Raw genomic sequence first — 23,385 nt, forward strand, 5'->3', positions numbered from 1 at the left:
CCTCCCCTAACCTACCTAAATACTGGAAAGAATGCACACACTCTGGAAAAGTGTGAACTGAGAAAAGAGGCTCTGAAGTTCACTGTCTATTCAAGCGCTTAATCTTTACCAAGCCGTGCTAGATGTGCCATGAAAGGGACAAAACACAGGATGTAAACCACCGGAGCAACAACAATGAAGGGATTATCAGATTAAGCTGAAATTAAGCATGTTCTATTAACACATTCTGCCCATGATTAATGCTAACTTTCAAAGCAGTAGTGTCATCCTTTCAAAAGTTATTAGACTTGAAAGTGAAGAGTGTGCAAAGGATTGCAAGACATGAAAAGTGGCCTCTAAGACATACCTGATAATTCTACTCTTCCCCCAAAAAGGGGTTGTAGAAAAACTGCTAAAAACACACTTTCCCATTAAAGTTAAGCTCTCAAACTGTAGAATAATGTAGAAGAAGGATAGCTCTTTCAGAAAATATGAAAAATTCGAGATCACCTTGGTTGAACCATTTCACCTTTTTTGAGTCCTCATGTAAAACCAAGGGGTGCGACTTTTTGTTTGTTTTGTAATGCACAGTCACATTTGATAATATATGCGGGCAAACAATAAATCATACAGCATTCTGCTGATAAGAATGGCTTCACATATCTATGGTGAGTACTCCATAAAATACACAATGCTATCATGATAAACTATCTCATACTAGCCCACATTGCATACCATAATGTATGTTGCTCATGACTGACTTTGCAAATATATACCAAGAGGAGAACTACTGGAAATACGCACACACTCAGAGAGGCTATTGATCAAACCAAGAAGCAAACACAAAACCACTGAATGAACGCAACAAATTGTATCTTATTCATTTCAAAGCTTAAGAGTCTGCTCTTCCAAGAATCTGCCTTTGACTGAAAATCTATATCTCGCAACTTTTTGTTTGTTTCGTGATGCAGGGTCACATAAAGACATACATTTACACACAGACACACTCACACACACACACATATAAGGATCTAAATGCTGCATGTAAGACAATCCACACCTGGCATATTTTGGCAACACAAATATTGCATATTTAATCAATGTCACATATGTTAACTAGAAAAGCACTCAGAGAGTGCAGACCTCAACCAAGCAGCTTATTTCCACCCATACACACACGCTGAAAATCGCCCAATAGACTGGTGTACTAATGATATGCATAATGACGTCACACCCACGCGACCCTAGTGATTGTAACTGAGTCGGGCAAGCGAAATGAGCGCATACGCGCACACCACACTGTTTTTGCATTCACGTGTGTATTGTCTACGATCGTTACTCGCTGCGGATAATCGACAGCTTTTGTTTGCTATAATCTTGCTTTGTGATGACGTCAGCTTCAAGTTCTAGCCAAAGTTCAAGCAAGCAATGGAAGGATTGGACAGTTAAGGAATTAACTGAGTGTTTGAGGGATAGAGGTGTAAGCACAAGCGGCTACAACAAGGAGAAACTCATCAAACTAGTGCAACTGCCGTAGCCGAATTGGATTTGCCCATCGATCCCGACCTCTCCCGGGCGGACACCGGCCGATCACTACAGGAGAAGCTCGCTCGGGTAGGCTGCTCGTTCTCCGATCCTACCAAGCTCGCTGGGTTTACATCCAACTTCGAGAGTATTCCAGATTTTGGACTCTTTGACGTGTTCAACTACCTGATCATCAATCGGACTGACTATGACTGGAAAAGCTAAATGGATGCAAGTCATTAGAGGACTACCGTCTTTTCGCAGATGGGAGTGTTTCAAGCCTGAATTTCAATGAGGTTTCGGACACGAGCCCTGTTTGTGTTTTCCTTGTGACCTTGGTGAGGTTAGGCCGATGCAAAAGGACCGGACATACCTCAACAAACCAACGTACCAGACCTGCGTCGTGATGAATAAGTCAACAGGGGAAATAAATGTTGCCTACTGCGAATGTCAGGGAGGGTAGGTCTATCACGATTGTTTTTGTTTTTAATTTTAGGTCTAGGACCCTACGTCTAGATCTACTCTAGATCTAGTCTAGGCCTATATCTAGGGCTAGGCCCCTAACTGTTATTGTTAATAGAAAAATAGGTCAAAATCGTCATTCTATTTCATGAAGTTTAATCAGTCTGAGTCTAACTTTAAAAAATCCTTTGAAACGTATCGATTATGAGAGATTCGTTGTCTAGTTTAGATTTTACAATCAATCATAATGCTTAAAATCATTGAAGTTTGAAGTGAGGCGGTCATGCTGTTGTATGTTCCGTAGCAGCAATGTTTTCCACCCATTTTCAGAACTACTGAAGACAAATCAAAGCCAAAATTCAACACAAGGCAATCGCCGAATTGTGTCTCGCCCATTCGCGTGCACGGAATTAATATTTTTTTATAACTCCCACAAGTTAATTGACCTGCTTATGACCTTTGACCTTGTGGTGACCTTCAACACCCTAAGGGACATTCACCATCCAAGTTTGGTCACAAACGGACAAAGGGATCAAAAGTAATGAGCCATAATCGAAACGCGCCATAAAAACTTAACATTGGGCCCTAAAAATTTGTTGACCCCTTTCTGTGACCTTTGACCTTGTGATGACCTTTAACTCCCCAAGGGACCTCTACCGTCCAAGTTTGGTCACAAACGGACAAAGGGATCAAAAGTTATGAGCCATAAACGAAATGCGCCCTAAAAACTTAACATTGGGCCCTAAAAGTTCGTTGACCCCTGTCTGTAACCTTTGACCTTTTGGTTACCTTCAACTTCCCAAGAGACATCTACCATCACCCAAGTTTGATTGCCATTGTAGCAACATGTGCTGAGTTACGTGTGAGAAGAGAGTCTTGCAAGTAAACTTTAACGTATGACCTCAAATGACCTTTGACCTTATCATGTGACCTCTTACGGCACCATAACATGAAGGTACCCCCAGTCAGGGCCGTATATTAAGAGAGTCTGGCCAACTCGGTTTTCGGCTTATGTGTTTTGAAGCCTGTGATTGGTCAAAAGCTGGTCCCGTGATCTACAGGCGCCATGTTGTTACCAAAGTCAATCACGCGGGCGTGAGCAGAGTTCATACGCAGTGCCCATTGTTGAACATGCGCAGCTACGCGTCAATGTTGCTTGCCTTTGGGACATCCCCAATATCAGTCACGGTGCAGTGTCCTTGCCATTGTCTATTTTTATTTATTGAAGTATAGGAAAGATATTTTGATATCTTACTGCGATAAACTGAAAATTCGTCATGCCTTTCCTGCGCAGCATGGCGTTGCGCTAACCGACCTGGCTCAAGTGTAATGATGCACCGCTTTCCGACAGATCAAAAACGAAGGAAAGAAGTGGGAAATTTGAGTGTGACGGGAAAACTATATGATTTTTTTTTTTTTTTTGATTTCTCGCGGTGTCTTTCAGACTATCCAAGTTTTGATTTACATTAAAGGACAAGTTCACCTTCATAAACATAAGGATTGAGAGAATGTAGCAATATTAGTAGAACGCATCATTGAAAGTTTGAGGAAAATCAGACAATCCGTTCAAAAGTTATGAATTTTTGAAGTTTTTGTACAGTACCCGCTGGATGAGAAGACTACTGCAGTGTATGAACAACTGAGATGTCACATGCGTACAACAATATAATGAAAATATAAAGAGAAAGTACACATTCCCCGGAATCGTTACCGACAAATGTTACGGGTAATATTATTCCCCCTGCCTTTAGAAAGAGGCAAGTCAAGTGCTCTTTTATTATGCGAAGAAAGTGAAAATATGTTGAATTTTCTTTTACATTTTCTTTATACTGTTGTACGCATATGACTCACAAGCTGTAATAGTCTCCTCATCCAGCGGTTCCAACACAAAAATTTAAAAAATTCATAACTTTTGCATCGATTGTCCAATTTTCCTCAAACTTTCATTGATGTGTTCTACTAATATTGTTGCATGTTCTCGATCCTTATGTTTATGAAGGTGAACTTGTCCTTTAAGATTGTATGTCACCGCTATAACGTACGAAGTGTCGCCTGAGGCATTTGTCTGTCCTTCATTCGTAATCAATTTTGTTGAAACCGTTGGCCATGAAACTTGACATGATTGTGTGCATGTGGGAGTGGACGAAGTTTTTTTTAGCATATAACATTTGTGTAAACATGCTCAAAGTGAACGGTCAAAATCATAATGGTTAAAATTTTAAAATACTGCCATTCCCCCCATATCTGTATACAATTTCTGAAGGTGAGTGTATGTATTTCCAGACGAAACTTACTGCCCGACCGTGATTCTCCTGTGATTTATTTTATTTTACTTTTATTTTATTTTATTTATTTAATTTTTTTTTTTTTGGGGGGGGGGTTGGGGTTGGGGGTCATGGGAGGTGGCAGAGGTCAAGGATCGATGTCAGGTAAAATGTTAAAATTCTACTATCTATTGTTGAAATATTATTACCCAGTTCATCCATACCTTGGAGATTATACCCAATGCACAAACTTAAAACCAAACGCGGTATTTGCATGCCACCATTACTACACAATGACGCATATAGGGAAAGATTTTGGCCATGATGGTCAAAAGTCAAGTGAAAATACTAAAATGACAGTAATTTTCGCAGATTTGTAAAATAACCGCTTAAAGTATTGCCATGAAAATAGATTTGGTCAACTTACGGGGTAAAAAATGCTCAAATTCCTTTATACTTCTCTTTTTAATAAAACTCATCCATTTACACCTAGTTCAAGGAAAGTAAACACTCGACGCATTAAATTTTGTGACAAATTTTTCTGCCAATAACAAATGTGAAACATTGTCAAGGCGTACTCTACATCTGCTAAGAACAATATAATATGGCGGAGGTATACCGGTCGCCATTTGGACATTTTCATTTTTTTAAACTCATTTCATATCCATTCAGTGGTCCTGATCATAGTTAATATTTGGTACGGATGTCACTGAGGATATCCCTCATGATTGTTATGTTATCCAGGTACTTGTGCTTGTTCAGATTGTTCAATTACAGGTCTTTTTTTGAAATTATTTTTAAACAATTTAAGATCATTTTACATACCATTATATGCACTTGCCGATGACGTTTCATGTTGTATATACATTGTACATAGGTGTATTCCTCTTGAATTAGGGCCTACTTATACGAGTAGGCCTTCATGTCAGTTTATGGCATTAAATAGGGTGGTAATTGATGGTTATTTATGTGCGGAACAGTAAAACTGTGAAATTCACTGTGCACAGTACAGCTAGAATTGTAAATATATATACATTGTATCATTTTTTTATACAATATTCTTGTTCCCTGGACAACTTGCTAAATATACAATATAGCATAGGGGCCTACAGTCTAGTGAAAGTTTACGACACGACATACTGTGAATTCTTCTTTTCTTTATACAGCAATAATTCATTATTTATATTCAGGAATTATGTCCTTTAAACAGCTTCCCTGTTGTTTATATACCTGTGTGCTTGTGTCTATTTGAATGTGTAAAAATTATTGACTGTTGGCTTTGTTTAACATGGATGGAATGAATGTCCCCCAACCTACACCCTTTCTCTCTCTCTCTCTCTCTCTCTCCCTCCCTCTCTCTCTCTCTCTATAAAAAAAAAAAAAAGTTAAGCAACACGGTGCCTTGCGCCTTTGGGACGCCTGCGCTAACCCCAAAGCGCACACGCTAAAACCATAAGCGCACTGTACGCTGGGTAACGACATGGCGTTCAATTTATGAGTTGGCCAGACTCTCTTAATATACGGCACTGCCCCCAGTGCATCCATCACCCAAGTTTGATTGCCATTGTAGCAACATGTGTCGAGTTACATGTGATAAGAGAGTCTTGCAAGTAAACTTTAACGTTTGACCTCAAATGACCTTTGACCTTATCCTGTGACCTCCAACGGCACCATAACATGAAGGTCCCCCCAGTGCATCTATGACCCAAGTTAGGTTGTAATCCAAGCAACTTATGTGAAGTTATTTGTCAAAAGAGAGTCTTGCAGGTAAACTTTAACATAGAAAAGAGAGTCTTGCACATACTCTTTAATATATGACCTCAAATGACCTTTGACATCATCACATGACCTCTGACAACACCATAACATGAAGATACCCCTAGTGCTTCTATCACCCAAGTGTGGTTGCCATTGCTGTAACAGATGCCAAGTTATGCATCATAAGAGAGTCTTGCAGGTAAACTTTAACATTTGTGACGGACGACGGACGGACGCCATTTGGATCCCTTAGTCTCGCCTTCACCTCCGGTGGGCGAGACAAAAATTGAAACTACAGTCCAAATTGCGTTTGATCACAGCAGAATTTTCCCTCATCTAAGGTTGGGAATTGATTAAGAGCCACACGAAATGCCAGGAGTTAAAGTCAAAGTTGATGCATCGCAAACATGTACACAACATACACGTAAGTCTACAGGTGGGGACGTGTCGGGGACGGCTGCAGCAGCCAACGTTGCAGGCTCGCATCCTTTGTTTGCCCGAGGTTGCGGCCGTGTGCAAAATGAAAGATCTGTGCATGCATTAGTAAACTGGCCTATTTCCCAAAATAGAAGCCTTTTGTTTACTGCATCAGATTCCAGCTACGCACTTTACAGCGTGTATGCAAACCTCAACAAGAGACCTGGGGGTCTCGCGCTCACCTGAGTATCGCAAGTTCACCTTCCATGCATTCTTGCAGACTCCCACCTGAAAACACTGGAAACTTGTGGTGGGGGGGGGGGGTAGCTTTGAGAGCTGAGTGCATGGTGTCCATTTGCATACTCCATCACACCAGTGAAAAAAAAACAAAACTACTAAGTACAATGTACACTGTACTTCATAGAATGTTGGACTATGCAGTTTGGTGGGGGGGGGGGGGGAAAGACTCAAAGCCCTATCATTTTGATTCTAGAAAAGAATATTATTGAATATTCATTAATTTCAGGTTTGAACCCCCTGGGGTCCCCAAGGAAAGCATGTTGCTCATTCAAACACATTGAGATCCTATCCCCCTAGGAATGCTACTTGCCAAGTTTGGTGAAAATCCATTATGTGGTTTTCAGCAGGAAGATGAAAATTGAGGTCCGTATTAGGACCCCCCCCCCCCCCCCCCCCCCCCCCCCCCCCCGCCGATCTGGGGGGGGGGGGGGGGGGGAGACTCACTGTATTACCTTAGCTCAATCACTTCTGGTTCTAGAGAAAATCTTTAAAGATTCCTACTGGGGGGGGGGGGGCCTGAGCCTTTGGCTCAGGTGAGCTAAAAATGCGCAGCTTGAACTCCCAAGTTCATCGACCCTATCTGCCAAAATATCAAGAATCCTCTAAAACTCCATGAAAATTTCCAGATCACTACCAAAATCTAATCATCTGTTCCTTGTGTCATTAACAACTTTTCCTGCAAGTTTCATTCATATCCATTCACAACTTTTAGAGTTATTTTACAAACAGACAAAGAAACAACGCCGATGAAAACATAACCTCCTTCCTTGGTGGAGGTAATAATTTGCCAACCCCTCATCTGTCCCCTTGTGCTGTTGCTACTTTGGCATGTTTGTGGAGAATACCTTGGAAGAGTTCTAAAAAGTGATGACCTGGTAGCCAGTCTGTTCTTGCGAGTTAGGTGGTCTAACTCATATAATTGTGGTTTGGTAATAGTTTGTGGGGTTGAAGCACGACTGAATTATACTGAAAGTGTGGTTCCCAATATTGATTTTAGGATGTCTCTTGCATTGACATTTCACAAATTCTTACTGGACTATCATGTCCATGAATTTACTTGCACATTTTTGCCTTTCTTTTTTTTTTCCCCTATCATTTGAATTGGTAACCGCCTCCACAAACAGACATGCAAAGTTATAATGAGTAATGCAAAATTCAGAAATTCTGGCCTCCAGATTACAGAGTCTATCATTTCCAAATTTACCACATTGTATAATGTATGTTGCACATGACTAATAATGCATGACTATGTAAATATGTACATGGACCTACCACACATATGGACTATGAACGGAGGTCTTTCTTTGATCCAGCCATCACCACCGCTACCTGATTATGTGCATCTTAAGTGTGAGTACATTCATATGTTTGGACAATGACAATTGTCTAATTGTGCATCATCACTGACAAAAGAACCCTTTGAATAAACACCAATGATGGGGAGCAGCAAACCTCAACAAGGACAAATTTTGCGTTACAAAATTGGTAATTACTGAAGCGGACACTTGCGGCCACGCATGTAACGTCCCTGAATGGCAAGACAAGCATGTTGTCTACTGTTACTGTCCATGTTTACTCTAAAACAATGTGCGACAAATGGGGTAAAAATAGAATACAAAGCACCGTCAACCAGCCTAATTATTTGCTTTTCCTTGTAAAGTACTTGTATTTTGCAAATGCAATTGCTTTAGCGATGATTTTGCACTACAACTTGCACATTTTGCACTACACTACAACTGAACATGCATTTTTCTGATTTAAGAGTTATTATCTTCTGCGCATGTAGTTTTTAGATTTCTCAAAGCACCATCTTGTTTTCATCCAGGCTGGCTGTCGGTGGACAAGACTGGATCAAAGCAAGAAAGCATGTTCAAAATGTTTTTGTGAAGCTTTTGACAGAAACAGGTGCACAAATTAATTAATGAGCGATGAATGTCCATGTGTAGTAGGTCCATGAGCGTAACTACAGAACAAACAGCACACACATTGGTTGTTTTTGGCTTTGGTGGATGCTCAGAAAACAATAAGAGAAAGAAACATATAAACATATCAATTATATGGTGTGTAAAGCATATCAAGTCAAGGAAAAGTAGACCTCACAACCTTCCTGACTGAAAAAAAAAGGGATGATTTGGCTCAAAACTAGGAAAGAATGAGCAGTTTCCATAGGAGTGAGCAGCAAAATTATCAAGAAAAATAGCTAATTCCTATTGAAACAAGAGCTTTGAACGGTCAAAATTAAGATTCTTTCCTCCAAATTCAGAGTGATTGGGAGGTCTGGAAAGTTTAATCTTGTTCTGGCAGGGGGAGGTGGAAAGCCTCCATATACCAATATAGTCATGTTTGGCAATTTTTGCCATAATCTATGCCATTATTTTGAGAAATGACAGTAACTGCTGATCATCAATATGTCAGTGTCAACAAAGTTCTGCAAATATCCAAAGGAACAAGAAGTGAATATACAGCAAGATTTGGTCTGCAATGAAAGACCTGCACCTTGGGCTCAACATGCATAAATGTGATGGTCTGAAAAAATATGCTGATGATGTTACAGCAAAAACTTGGTCTATCAACATCAGCATTCCTTGCCTCTAAAAGTATCCTTCTAGAAAGGCTCATGAAGTTTTCGATAAATCACAGTGGATTCCTGATCAAAGCTGGATTCATGACTTTCAGTGCAATTACAGCAAAAGTGACATACCATGGTGAAAAAATAAAAGTATTGTAAGTTCTAACATGGGGAGTCATTCCTTTTCAAGCTACTCTTTTTGTTAAGCTTGTACCACTTGAAATTGTATTTTTTTTTTTTTTTAAATCAAATACTGGTTAAGTGTTGATATGATTAGCCTGTGATGTTGCTGATATTACGGCAAAACTTGATGTATTATGGTGTAGCCAGTGGAGTTGCTGGTTATCTGTGGAAAGGCAAAGTTTATCTTGTGTTCTAAAGTTAAGTACAGACATTTTTTTTCTTCTTGAATCAACTTTGACTGATAGAAAAAAAAGTCTTGTATGTTCTAACATGGAGATTCATGTCCTTTTCAATGGATTTTCTTCTTTTTCTTTTTTTTCAAACCTGGCAGTGCGTAAAATTCTCAGTTTCATCCAAGCACTATTCACACATTTGGGTCAAGTGATATTAAATGACATAGGAAGGTTCCGCAAAAAGTGAAAGCCCACGTCACAACCACACATTTGAGATTCCTTCCAAGCAGCACCCTAGGGTGTAGCTACACTGTATGTTTGGCATCATCCTATTAAAGTGCTCACCTCAAACTTGGCATCGGCTGGGATGGGGAACAGGAAAGAGAGCCCTCGGAAGTTGATGGTGAAGAGCTGCTGGGCTGCGTCGTACACCGCCGGCTTGGTGGCGCCGAAAGAACTGTCAATTTGCTCTATGGTGGGCAGCACCAGTGGGGAATTAAAGTGCTTGCCGCTAGAAGTGGGGGGGGGGGGGGGGACAATTTTGAGGGCCATTAGAGGAGAGTAAAATGACATAATTGTTAGGGTGGGATTTCACAGAGCACGCGAACAATTTGTGAAGGACGGGAATGGCAAAATCCAGCATTCGTATTTTAGTCTGCAAAAGATCGCCAAACGAACGTGAGGGTTCGGAAGCGTCGTCAATTGTTCGCAAATGTCGTTTTTACTTCGGCGAGAATTTCAAAAAAGTTTGAAATTTTTTGTGAACCTTTTCCGCACACTTGGTCGTGATTTGCTTGTGAATTGTTCTCGAAAGTGTCTTTAAAGCCTCGTCATATGCGCAAGACCTTCGCAAGACACGCGCGATGTTAGCAAAATTTTCGTGAAACCCCAAACAGACTCCGAAACTTTGGAGAATGTCTCGCGTATGTTACGCGAAATCTGCGAAGTTTTTGCGATCATTTTACAATGGAATCGCAAACTGTTAGCGTACCTTTTGAGACATTCTCGCGAACGTCTAGCGCACCTTTGGGGGATATATGACCTATATGTTTTCTACAAATAAAAATCGTAGCATACATATAAACATCAAACAATTATTAACAACTATAGTAACAAAAGAAATTAAAGACTACCAAAGAGAAAGAAATGTTTGATATACAAAAAAAAAATCGCAGAATACACTTAAAATTAATCTAAAGTATGTAAAATTTCATTTGAATTATAGAGATTATGTGTTGGAAGAACTGCAAAAAAAGAATCAAATGCTTTACTAGTGGAGATAGATCCTAGGAAAAAAAAATGTAGGCAAGAGCACGATAGAGAAATGAGAGAAAAAGAAAGGAGAAATAGAGGAAAGAAAAAAAAAATCAACTCAAGACAGCTTCCACCTCTCCTTGGGTACACTTCTCCCATGATTATTGAAAATTTTTCGTTGTTCGCATTTCCATCGCGTGTTCTTTGTGTACGTAACATGCTGTACTTTAGCAATGATACACACGACATTCGCACATACGTCGTGGAAACTTCGCACAAATTGCGCAAGAATAGTTTTCGGCTTCATTGTCGGAACACATTCGGAGAAAAACATTTGTCTTCGCAAATCGTTCGCGTGCTCCGTGAAATCCCACCCTTACACAGAGAAGGTGAACTTTTATGGCCACTGGAGAAATGGCGAAGTCGAGCACTATATGAGGGTGAATGCTGTCGGTTTCTCATAGTTAGTGACAAAACAACTGTATGCAACAGTCTTACGTAACAGGTAGAATTTTTAGTGACCACCTGTGTAGTTGACTCATTACACAAAGATGGCTGCCACATCTCATCTGTCTTTCATTTCTTTTTGTTACTTATCTCTTGAGGTACACTATCGTCCAAAGTTCAAGTAAACCTCTGTTACTGACCCAACCGAAAAAGTTGCCAGCAAGGTTTTGGTGCTGGGAGACTATTTCTTGTCACATCTTACATTAAGCAGCATCTGGCAGGATTCAAAACAATAACATTGTGAGTTTTCAGTTTCTTTTCACTTACCCACAGAATGAAAATGTGCAGTGCACTCATACAGGAGACCTTAGTATTTGAAAGAATGCATGTTGCGTAGTTTTATGATCTCAAAGTCTACAGTATCATGATTGGCTGTACACAGGTGCAAGAAGGGAGAGAACTTTAAAAAAAAGAAGATTGTTGACTTCTTCAGTCACATAGCCTTGAATGAATGAATGAATGAATAAGTACACTGTAAATAAACAAGTTCATATGCATATAAACAAATGTATATATATATATATATATATATATATATATATATATATATATATATATATATATATATATATATACATTGTATATATATATACTACTGGCTACAACTTTGTCTCCACCACCTTTACCCAGAGTATCACTGATTCCCTACCCCCCCCCCACCTTTCTGTTATGTAGTGTACACAACCAAGGTCACATGACTACCAGCAAACATTGGAACAAAATGACAGATGATTGATATACTAAGACCCTCTTACAAAAGAGTTTATCACCTCTTCACAAGTGACCACGAAATACATTGTGTGTGTCCTTGTGTAGCATGTGTGTGTTTTTATGAGTTTTTTTTTTCCCCCCTTTGATATATAAGATTCCCTGCCCAGATCATACCTGTGGTGTAACACGCACAGATCTATGTTATTCAACATTTGAAGAGAACATTATATCATGTTCCATATATGTAATCTTTGCCTGGCAGTAACTGCTAATGCTCTGATGAATTCTCTCAAAAGACCTAACTTTTTATCTGCTGTTTTTTGTGGGTTTTTGTTGTTGTTGTTGTTGTTGTGAGGAAGTCACATATACAATTGCCATCCACCATTTCCACGCCCCTTGGTGATATCTCCAAACCTGTTGGTATGTCAGACCAGGTGCATGATCAATTACTACATTTTTCCCCCTCCGCTTCATCTGTGATATAAATATGTAGAGTAGACAAAATGTAGCTGAGCTGGAAGGAGATATTCTCAATGGGCCAACATCATGGAAAAAGAGAATAATGTGCAAAATATTCAACACAATTATACCCACTGTAATTATTTCATAAAACACACTGTGCACTCTCGAGCAATGCTGAAAATTAGCCATTTGCTGAATATCTGAAGACTCATCTGAAGAGAACAAATCTATATTCCACTTTATGGACTGCATAACTGAAATGAAATTGAAAAGAAAAACTCACTTACCAGTACTTTAACTTCACTTTGCGCAGGTCATAAATTTCAATGATCTGAAAGATAGAAAAGTGACAAATAAACATTTAAAGCGTGCGATTTTTCTGGCATGGAATTCACTGTATACCCCTTTCATACACTTCAGCTCGGCTATTATTAAAAGAAATTTTACACTGCCATTCTTGACCAACCGAGAGCAGGCTAACTTTAGCTCGGGCTAAATATTTTTGACCATTTATACTGAGAGTTAGCTCGCTTCAGGTCCAAGATAACTCCAAGTGTGAATGGGGTATTAGATAAATCTGTTTCACTACATAACCACTTCAAATATGAGCTCTATATTACCACACTTCCTCATCCCATCACTTCTAGCAACTGCGTTATTTGAGCCGACTCCAACTTGAACTCTGATAGTTACAAAAACGATGCCTTACGAAACCTGACACAAGGTCACACACACACACACACACACACATTCTTGTCACAGCATACTCTTGTACAATACCCACAGTATTTAAGTTCGTCCCACAAATGTATACTAGATAAAGCCAAATGTATTGTTTGCAGTTGTGGGACCATTTTTTACGCTTGTGGGACCATTATTCTCAGAAATTTTTTTTGTTGGTTGTCCTAATACAGTATGTCATGCCTACCCACACACACACACATCTCTCTAATGTCTTGCATGACACAACATAAAAGTTCTGCTGTCATAATCTTTTCATCTCCCCCTTTTTTTTTTTCTCTCTCTCTCTCTCTTTGTATTCAGTGAGTGATATGATGGGGGCTTTTTCTGCCTTTCAAAAAGGTTGTTAACTTCCATACTTACCTCTTGAGAGTGTCAGCATTAGCATGTTGGTTACACTACGACCATAAATATTACCTTGTGAATTTTAGGAGATACAAAGGATTGTGAATTCATAAGGACAATCAGAGGAAGAGGTCTACATGATATTCATGCAGAAAAATACTTTTGATGTCAAGAGTGAGAGAAAATAATGTCAAAATCTCCATTGGATTGTATTGTGTTTTATGTTCTGGTGATGAACGGCAAACATCTGCCTGCGACATAACACAGTTTACGGTCTCAGTTTGTGGTTGACATTCTAACCATAAAGTACGGGGCTGTGGTTATGGGAGACCCACATAGCACCTAACACCTGTGCCGCGTTACCTTCAGTCTATGGTTGAATGTGTCGAAGATCAGTTTGATGCCATCCTGGGTCAGATTCAGGACCAAGTCCATGCTGAGGGGCATCTACGGATGACAGAGACAAACGAAAGAAAAACCTAAGAACAAAAGGACATAAACAAACAATATCTCAATGTGTTTATACTGGCAAGGTCATCATCATCACATGTTTGTTGTCACATGACAGAAAGTCTGTGCTGCTACAAGACAAGATTGGCCATTAGCATCATATGTATAAAATCTAACTCTACCAAAGGACACCATTTTGCATTGGTTAAGAGTTTCTTCTGGTTTCTATTCCAAGCAAGATAGATACTGAGAGCACACTTTTTATTCTGGATGGAAGATTAGCCAGCCCACCAGCCCATGGCATATCCTGCCTGTGGTGTTTAACTCTTTCATCACCACTGGCACCATGCTTGTATACATTTAATGGGCATTTTTAGATGGCGATCCTGGAAAGTTTAAAGGACAAGTTCACCTTCATAGACATGTGGATTGAGTGAATGCAGCAATATTAATAGAACATATCAGTGAGAGTTTGAGTTAGACATGTGGATTGAGTGAATGCAGCAATATTAATAGAACATATCAGTGAGAGTTTGAGTTAGACATGTGGATTGAGTGAATGCAGCAATATTAATAGAACATATCAGTGAGAGTTTGAGGAAAAGCGGACAATCCGTTTAAAAGTCATAAATTTTTGAAGTTTCTGCTTAGTCACTGCTGGATGCGAAGACTAACTGTACTACAGCTTGTGATGTCACATGAGTACAACGATATAAAGAAAGTATAAGGAAAATTAAAGATATTTTCACTTTTCTCGCATACTAAGAGAACACTTGACTTCCCTCTTTCAGAAGGCAAATGGGAATAATATTACCCTTAACATACGTCAGCGACATGTCGGAGAAATGTGCACCTTTTTCAAAAAGTAAAATTTTGTGAAATTCTCTTTTTATTTTCCTTGTATCGTTGTACGCATGTGACATCATACACTCTAGTAGTCTTCTCATCCAGCAGTGACTATGCAGATACTTAAAAAATTCATAACTTTTAAACTGATTGTCCGATTTTCCCCAAACTTTCACTGACATGTTCTACAAATATTGCTGCATTCACTCAGTCCACATGTATATGAAGGTGGACTTGTCCTTTAAGCTGTTAAGTCGGACTGGAAGAGATGATATACACAAAATAAAGTACAATAAACAAAACTTTCTTGCTCAACAATTCTCTATCTTGCTAGGTATGAATTTGACCTACAGGTTGTAGATTCATGCTCAAAACTAAATGGGATGTCATATTTTCCTCACAATAAACTCTGATTGATATGAAAGTTGAAGCTGATTACTTTCTATATTCAACAATCACTTACTCAATTTCGTGTCACATGGTCCATATACGGTAAAACAATGGTAGAGAATCTGGGTAATAGGGTTGTTTATACACTAACTTTGACAAAAGTTTTCTCTTTCTTAATTTTTGTCATGCGGGGGTGATGCAAAGAGCATGATTTTGTAGCTGTGGAAAACAAGAAGAATAAATCCAACTGCCACATTTTTTGTTTCTTTCCTTGGACATACAATAGGAGTTCCAGACACTCAAATTTCCTTCATATATGAAGCAAAGATCTTTACAGACAAAGGTAAGAGAGAATTACTATTGCCTAATATTTACATATGAAGGTTTTTGTGAGGCTTTTTTTTTCTTTCCTTGGGCATACAACAGGAGTTCCAGACACTCAAATTTTCTTCATAGAAATGAAGCACAGATCTTTACAGACAAAGGTAAGAGAGAATTACTATAGCCTAATATTTACATATGAATGTTTTTGTGAGGCTTTTTCATGTTGCAGGCATTATACTTTTTTTATGAATTCCTAATGCTTAATTCCTAATGATCTTCCCTAATATACATTTGTACATTCTTTTCTTTTACTTGAAATTTCAGTAATCTACATTGTCGTGATGCTCTTTTATTTCTTTTTCTGATGACACTTTTGCTGTGTTTTACAACATACATTCCACTCCACACGCAAGATTGATTCAAATTTCCCTCACCGATTCACAATATATGACCTGAACATCCTTGATGAGGCGATACTGGCGTCTCAGGATGTTGACAGCCTGGGTAAATGTCATACCTGGATAGCAAGACATTGAATACACTCTGACACATGGTTTCACAAACTCGCATAGTTACGCATACTCACAGAGAGTATCACACATATATTAACACACTCCTTTTAAAAAAAAAAATAAAAATATATATATTGGTAATATACGTAAATACCCCATCTACATTACTTGCACAATGAGTCATACTCGTCCTACAAAAACATCTTTCAATCTAGGGAACCATAATGAATAACACTGAATTACTTCCTCTAAGCCAGGCAGAGATTTAGAACTAACCTTTTCCACTTTTAATGCTATTCCTGATCATATTGCAGATTGCATGTCATAAAGAAACAATTTAGCTGTAGAGAGAAAAACCAAGATCATTGAAATGTTTGAGTAACTGACAGAATATTGGCATATACAGTAGGTTATAACTATCCAAGAGACATGTACATTATGTATTTTCTTCAGACAGCTGTGTGTGCCCATGAGTGCACTGGAATCTCCACTAACATGAAGCCCTATCTAGGTTTTGAATACCTCAGTTGCAAATCCATTTCAAGAAAAGGTCCCAAATGACCTTTATCTGCACATTATGCTCAGGTTGGAAAATGTTCTGTGAACTGGGTTATACCTACAGTGGTGGATCCAGGGGGGAGCGCACTGGGCGCTCGCCCCTCCCCTTTATTTTTTGTCAAAACAAAAGAAATAAAAAGAAAAAAAATGGGAGGAGGGGTACGTGAACCCCCCCCCCCCCCTTGATTTTGTAAAGGTGCCCCCTCTTTACGGAATTCCTGGATCTGCCCCTGTACCTAGGAAGAGCAATTACTTACCGAGCACAAATTCCCATTGTTCACTGCCAAGAGAACGTCCCGGTACCACCTCCACATCAAGCATTGTGACTGGATGCAGACCACCACAGGAATATTCTACGGGATACACAACAAAATATATAAGAGCACAACAAATGACAAACAAAAAGAAAGTACAAAGATTGTAAAAATCACAAAGAGACTTCTACATGAAATTGACAACTGAAAACAGATGCTACTTTGGGTAGATTTTTTTTTTTTTTTTTTTAAAAGAGCCTGCACTAAGTTGTCAGAATGGGCACAAATGGCTGCCAACGTCATAGAAACTAAAATTTGTCACATATCAGTAAGCAGGTCACTACAGGGAAATGAAACCCAAATACAGTACATTATGTGGACCTCGTGAATTCAGAAACACATATTAAAGCAAAGAACAAGCAATTTAAGAAATGATAGACAACGTAATCTCACTAGCTTCCATCATATTCATGTAGGTCTATGATATTATGAATTTTTCCACTGTTAATAATCGATGCTGGCAACATTAAAAAACTAGAAATGTCGCTTTGGCGACTGGTATGCCTCCGCCATAATGCATGATTTTCCCAATAGGTCTAGATAGTACATGTGGACAATGTGTGATTACATTTTCACAAAATTGGCAAAATATTGAAATGACAAGTTTGTCACAAATGTGTTGAATGTTCACCTTCCTTGACCTAGGTTTAATTGGATGAATAGGAGAGCATGTATCTAGGTATTTAAGGACTTTAACTCGACTTTGACCCATTCATACATTTAGGCATTGAGTAATTTTCAAGGTACAGGTGTGGAGAAAAAGTGCAATTTCTGAATTGAATAGTAAATTGTTACCATTTTCATCTGGCCCTTGACCCTAAAATTCATAAGATAATCACTTTCAGGTAGAACATGCATAATATGTACTAAGTTTCAAGATAACTTGAGCCACTTCCGAGATATGGAGGAAAAAGTTAGTTCAGCACTTTCACTTGATCTTTGACCTTTTGACCCTTGAGGCAAAAAAAGAAGAAAAAAAAAAACTTTCCAGAGAATTTCTATTAGGTTACACATGTATGCATACACCAAGTGTAAAAAAAAAATAACCCTGCTGGCATTGCATGATAGGAGGGAAATAGTAAAATTTTGAAGTGTTGCACTTGACCTTTGACCCCTGACCTTTGACCCCATGAACCCTACATTCTCTAGATAATCACTTCCAGTCAGTATATACTATGTTCCATGAAGATACCTTGAACAATTTTCCAAGGTATGGAGAAAAAAAAAGTTTTAATATTTTTACTTGACCTTTTGACCTTTGACCTTTGACCTCATGACCCAAACTTTCACCAGAGAATCTTAATTGGGTAATACATGTATACACTAAGTTTCAAGAAAATATCTTCAGGCATTCAATAGATATGGTGGAAATAGTGAAATTTTATGTATTTGACCCTGACCTTTTGACCTTTGACCTTTGACCTCATGACCCAAACTTTCACCAGAGAATCTTAATTGGGTAATACATGTATACACTAAGTTTCAAGAAAATATCTTCAGGCATTCAATAGATATGGTGGAAATAGTGAAATTTTATGTATTTGACCTTGACCTTTTGACCTTTGACCTTGAGCATGTGCACCCAAAAGTTGATAGGCACAACTTCACCCCCTAATACACATACATGCCAAGTTTCATTAGGATACCTCAACGGGTTTTGATAGTTACCTTGTCCACAAAATTCATTACGGACGGAAGGACGGACGGACGGACAACCCGAAAACATAATGCCTCCGGCACCACTTCGTGGCGGAGGCATAAAAATGGAAAAAACAAAAAAAATAACACATTACAACACATTGCAGTCATGAATGTAACAAGAAAATGCATGGTCTGGAAATATAACAAACCAAAAAGTTGGGTTTTTTCTATGAGAGGTGCAACTTTTTCTCTCAAGACAAATTAAAGTTAAATAACAAACTAACATCAGTAACATGAAGACTATCCCCAGACATATATAGCAGAATATAGTTTGAAAATTTCAGTCTCGTTGTCATTATAGCACCCCCTCCTCCTTAAAAAAAAATAGACTATTGTGCAGGCTTGTGAAGTATATGGTCAAATTTCCAAACCAGCATGTCAAGGCATTTAGAGAGTCCTTCTTCAGGTCATCAACAGGGTAAGGCTACACTACTTTATAAGTCTGCATGTTCCCCACAGTGGCTATATTTAGCACACACTTGTCGGTCAGTCATTGAATCAAGTAAAGTGACTTGTCATGATTGTGACCAACAGAGGTACAATGTATACACATCAATGTGATCATGACATTCACACACGTTGTATGTCTGACTCACCAAGTAATCAAGTATAGATAAACCTAGAATAACTTCCACGACCAAAATTATCTCCATCGGGCAATTCCGCAGTTTTATGTAACGCTACATTTAAGCAAATTTACATTTTGCTACTAAATCACCATTTATTTCTTTCACGTCAAAAACATGTTAAAATATGTTCACCCTTCCGAGGTTTATAATATATAAAAGAATGAATACAATTCAACAAATAGAGTTGCCATGGTTACTTAAAGGGTTGGTTAGTAACATAACAAAAAAAAGGACATGACAAAAAAATCCATGTCTTGTTACAAAAAGTGCGCAAAAAAAATTAAGTTAAAACAAACAAATCGTTGCATTAATTTCAATTTATGCATCATGACGAAATGTTCCCATAAACATTTTTAGCATTTCGACTGATAATTTTTAGCTAGACCCCCAAAAGTATGGTTAATGCAAAGAGATTATACCACAAGAGGGCGTAGTCCAGTGGAGGAGGCAGCCGCGCAAGGGAGCTGCCGTTTCGCATTGGGGGAGCCGCCATCGCACGGATCCTGTACAGTATTTGATCAGTACATGGCAGCGCCCTGTTTTAATGCGCTCGACTTGCATATTCAACGCAGTGACCTTCCGCCGTTTTATTGTGACATCACAATGGTCATGTTTAAGCGTCATAATGGTGCTGATGTTGTTTGATTTTATGGTGTCATAATGCTCAAACTATTGTCTAGTCTACACTCAAGTTCCCGTTGTTTATTTTGCGAATAGCAAAAAGGTCTGGACTCTACTAAATGGTTCAAATGATATGATGTCATCGCAGAAACTAATATCTAAACAATTAACCACATTATGATTCTGAAAATGAAAATGTGTTATGAAGAATAACATATCACTCCAGATATGATATGAGAAGATATGACTTGAACGTAGACTGATTTACATATGCCTGGATGTGAGGGTGCGCTCCCTCTTCAATTTTGGACACGCCATTTGTACGCACGCGTATGGCGACTACTTACACTATAGGTATAATCTCTTTGGTTAATGTTACATTTGTGCGGAGTAATTCTGCAGGTCATTTAACCCTGTAATTGAAAAAATATTGCATGACCTCTGGAATATTAAGATGTATTCATCTTTTCCCTTTAGCAAAACTTGGAGGAAAAATATCTAAGGAACCCACTGTAATTTGCATTTTCAAAAGTGCATCTAATTGTCCCCAATCCCACATGTACATTTTAAATGATGGTTTGAGATCTTGCAAAATCAATGACAAGAACAAATAAAATCTAGTGAATTTGAAAGACCTTTATGATTTATGAACATCCATGGCATTGGTTGATATCTGTTATGAACATCCATGGCATTAGTTGATCTAAATCAAATACTAAGATAAAAAGGCACATTTCTTTTACCGATGTCATGTCCTCCTAACTGCGGAATTGCCCATCAACTTCTTCTTCATGTTGGATCTGCCTCCTGTAATCCTTTATAAAAGATTCCTGAAAATATCAGCCAGTGTTTGTGTGTTTGACCACTTCAGCTGGATTTCACCTAACTGCACTGGCAACCTGCACACGTTCGTGTCGGGGTCACAGGGCAACCCTATACCGTATCTCTCGATATGGCCTAGTATCACAGGGACCAGAGACAAATTACAGGATGTTTTTCCCAAATTTGCATAGGATCTGTTAGATTAGATACTTTCACTTATCACTGGAGGAATTGATCTAAATTACTAAATTATAATCAGCTAAAATGAGTCCAATGAAAGGTTTTGTCTGAGCTGCACACTTCATTCAGCGGCCAAGTCATACAAATGCATTTATCATGCACAATGCATGATTGCACATGCGCTGTGTATTTTATGCTGTAAATGATGACAGCCATCCTGGTCAGTTTTTCAAGTTCTGACATAAAATGAGTACACAGCCTGTATCATCAATGCATTGATATCACATCATTGGCATGCACATTACAGTAACATAGTTTTGTCTACATTGTACATCAGGATACCATTCACATTAGTATATCTGCAAAGATGTTTCAATTAAGCTACTGGGTTTTTTTTTTGTTTGTTTGTTTTTGTTTTTTGCTTTAGTACAGGATGTCATTCTGTTTATACAACACTAACAGTGTAAAATCAGCAACGTTGTTTACAACTAGAATACAACTGTGAGTGTGGATAGGCTGCTACTGTTCAACTGGCTGGGACTCAAACCTTCTAACAACGTTCACCATGATTACAGCTGGGGTATGGTTGGACCTACTACTTATCGACCGCCTAATGTTTATTTGCTTGATAAGAATATTTAACACTGAAATTCACGTTAAAAACTTGACCTACATGATTGAGAAAATCCAGCTCTATCGAATGCCGTTGTTCCCTTTTCGATTCGAAGTTTCAGTGCAAAAATATCGCCGACGAACTTGCGTGGCCTCGTTTCAGCTCCCTGCGGTAAATCACGTTATTATAGGATCGACCGCCGTTTTTGCATTGACAATGCACGCAAACCGAGTTGTATTGAAGACCGTGTTGTACGAAGCTTTTTAGAAGCCTTTTAGAAACTTCCATAGACATTACATTGTGCTGTCATTACGATTCGGTGAAAATATTCATTCGAAATTTTGTCCTTGATGAAAACCATTAATGAACAGTGAATTATCGCGTTTTCCCACACCATCCTCATCTACATTCAAAGCCAATTCATTTTTATGTGCTTTGCGCGCAGAGAAGTGCGTACTAAGTGTTCAGTGTGCGAATTATACGCAGTCGGTTTAAAAGAAGGTGGTCGATATGTAGTAGGGCTACTACACTTCCTCTACATCCCTTGTATCCACACTGGGATGGGACACACTGCACACACGACGCCTCGCAGCACAATGCACCATGTTCTACAAAGTCCACTACAACCTTGTCAACACATCACTTCTGTCCTCCATCTTTCCAGCCCCTTACATTGGCAGACTTGACCACCAGCTCAAATACATGATACCAGACGCTTCAATTGACCCATACAAATATTCCTTCTATCCACGTACTGTATGGATCTGGAACCACCTACCAAGCAATGCTGTCACTGCACCTACTGTTGACACCTTCCAGAACTAGGCTGCCCTACCAGTCATCATCAGGTTGCAGCCTCCTCTAACGTTAGGGTCCAAAATGCTGTAAGCCTGGCAGTCTGATTTTTATTTGCACGCACATGACATTTTATTGTAAATAGCTAACAATGTTAGGCCTACATCTGTATAAAATAGCACTTTCAAGCACCGTCGGCCAATGTCGTCATCGCACAGCCCATCCCAGTTTAGTGTCGACGAGCTGCTACAGGGATTATCATTTCAAGGTTCAAGGTTACAGCTCAGAAACAAACCTGAGGCTGAACCAAGTCCAGGGCCCAGGGTTTGACCTCGGCCTCCCGTGCCAAAGCAAAATTTGACCACATGCGCATGCACACTGATGCAGAGCCAAAATCATAGCTTTTAGTTTACTCTTATAATAGCTGGCAGATGAATTTTGGGTGGCATTATGGTCGAATTAAGGGCAGCTTGCAATCTTTAATATTCGCATGGTTTTCTTTCTTCATATGTTCTTTCACTGCTTTTGTGGTCTCTGTCTATGAACACAGGACCGATAGTACACGGACGTTACCTTACAACAAGCGAGCGCGAGCTCGGCTCGCCTAATGATCAGCTCCACTCCGCGAGCTCCGCTCGCGCCCAGCTCAGCAGCGGGTCTTTTTTCTTGATTAATTAAAAGTAGAAGTGTCTTTCAACATTATTCGGCTAAAAATCATTACCTATGAAGCAGTAGGAATCAGTAGGAAGAAATGAGGATATCCGATGAGTCTCACAGCATATACCTGTCCCTGATTTCGGTGATTTTGTTATTGATGTCACACTCTCGTCCAGTAATGTTTACAATTTTTCGAACACCTCATAGCTCATCATAATACTGGTAGGTATCACATCCGGTCGGTGACTGTGTCAAAGGTCACCGCACTCTAGTCCTACGGCTCGCGGACGGACCTGTGAGTGGCATGTATCTCCCAAATACGTC

The 23,385-nt window shown here is 39.1% G+C and overlaps 1 protein-coding gene across 1 annotated transcript in view; it reads right to left on the reverse strand.

Annotated features, from left to right (window-relative positions):
- The window catches only part of LOC140232487 (phagosome assembly factor 1-like), a 41,263-nt gene extending 18,097 nt beyond the window's left edge, over positions 1–23,166 (reverse strand). Inside the window, exons 1-6 of the mRNA XM_072312581.1 lie at positions 23,126–23,166; positions 16,987–17,082; positions 16,094–16,176; positions 14,013–14,096; positions 12,851–12,894; positions 9,975–10,140 (exon numbers count right to left, since the gene is read on the reverse strand). Coding sequence (XP_072168682.1) covers positions 9,975–10,140; positions 12,851–12,894; positions 14,013–14,096; positions 16,094–16,176; positions 16,987–17,050 — 441 coding nt within the window. The 5' untranslated portion in view covers positions 17,051–17,082; positions 23,126–23,166. The remainder of the gene's footprint in view (positions 1–9,974; positions 10,141–12,850; positions 12,895–14,012; positions 14,097–16,093; positions 16,177–16,986; positions 17,083–23,125) is intronic.
- Between the last annotated feature and the right edge of the window lie 219 nt (positions 23,167–23,385).

This window comes from Diadema setosum, chromosome 9 (genome assembly GCF_964275005.1).
Source record: "Diadema setosum chromosome 9, eeDiaSeto1, whole genome shotgun sequence".
NCBI lineage: Eukaryota > Metazoa > Echinodermata > Echinoidea > Diadematoida > Diadematidae > Diadema > Diadema setosum.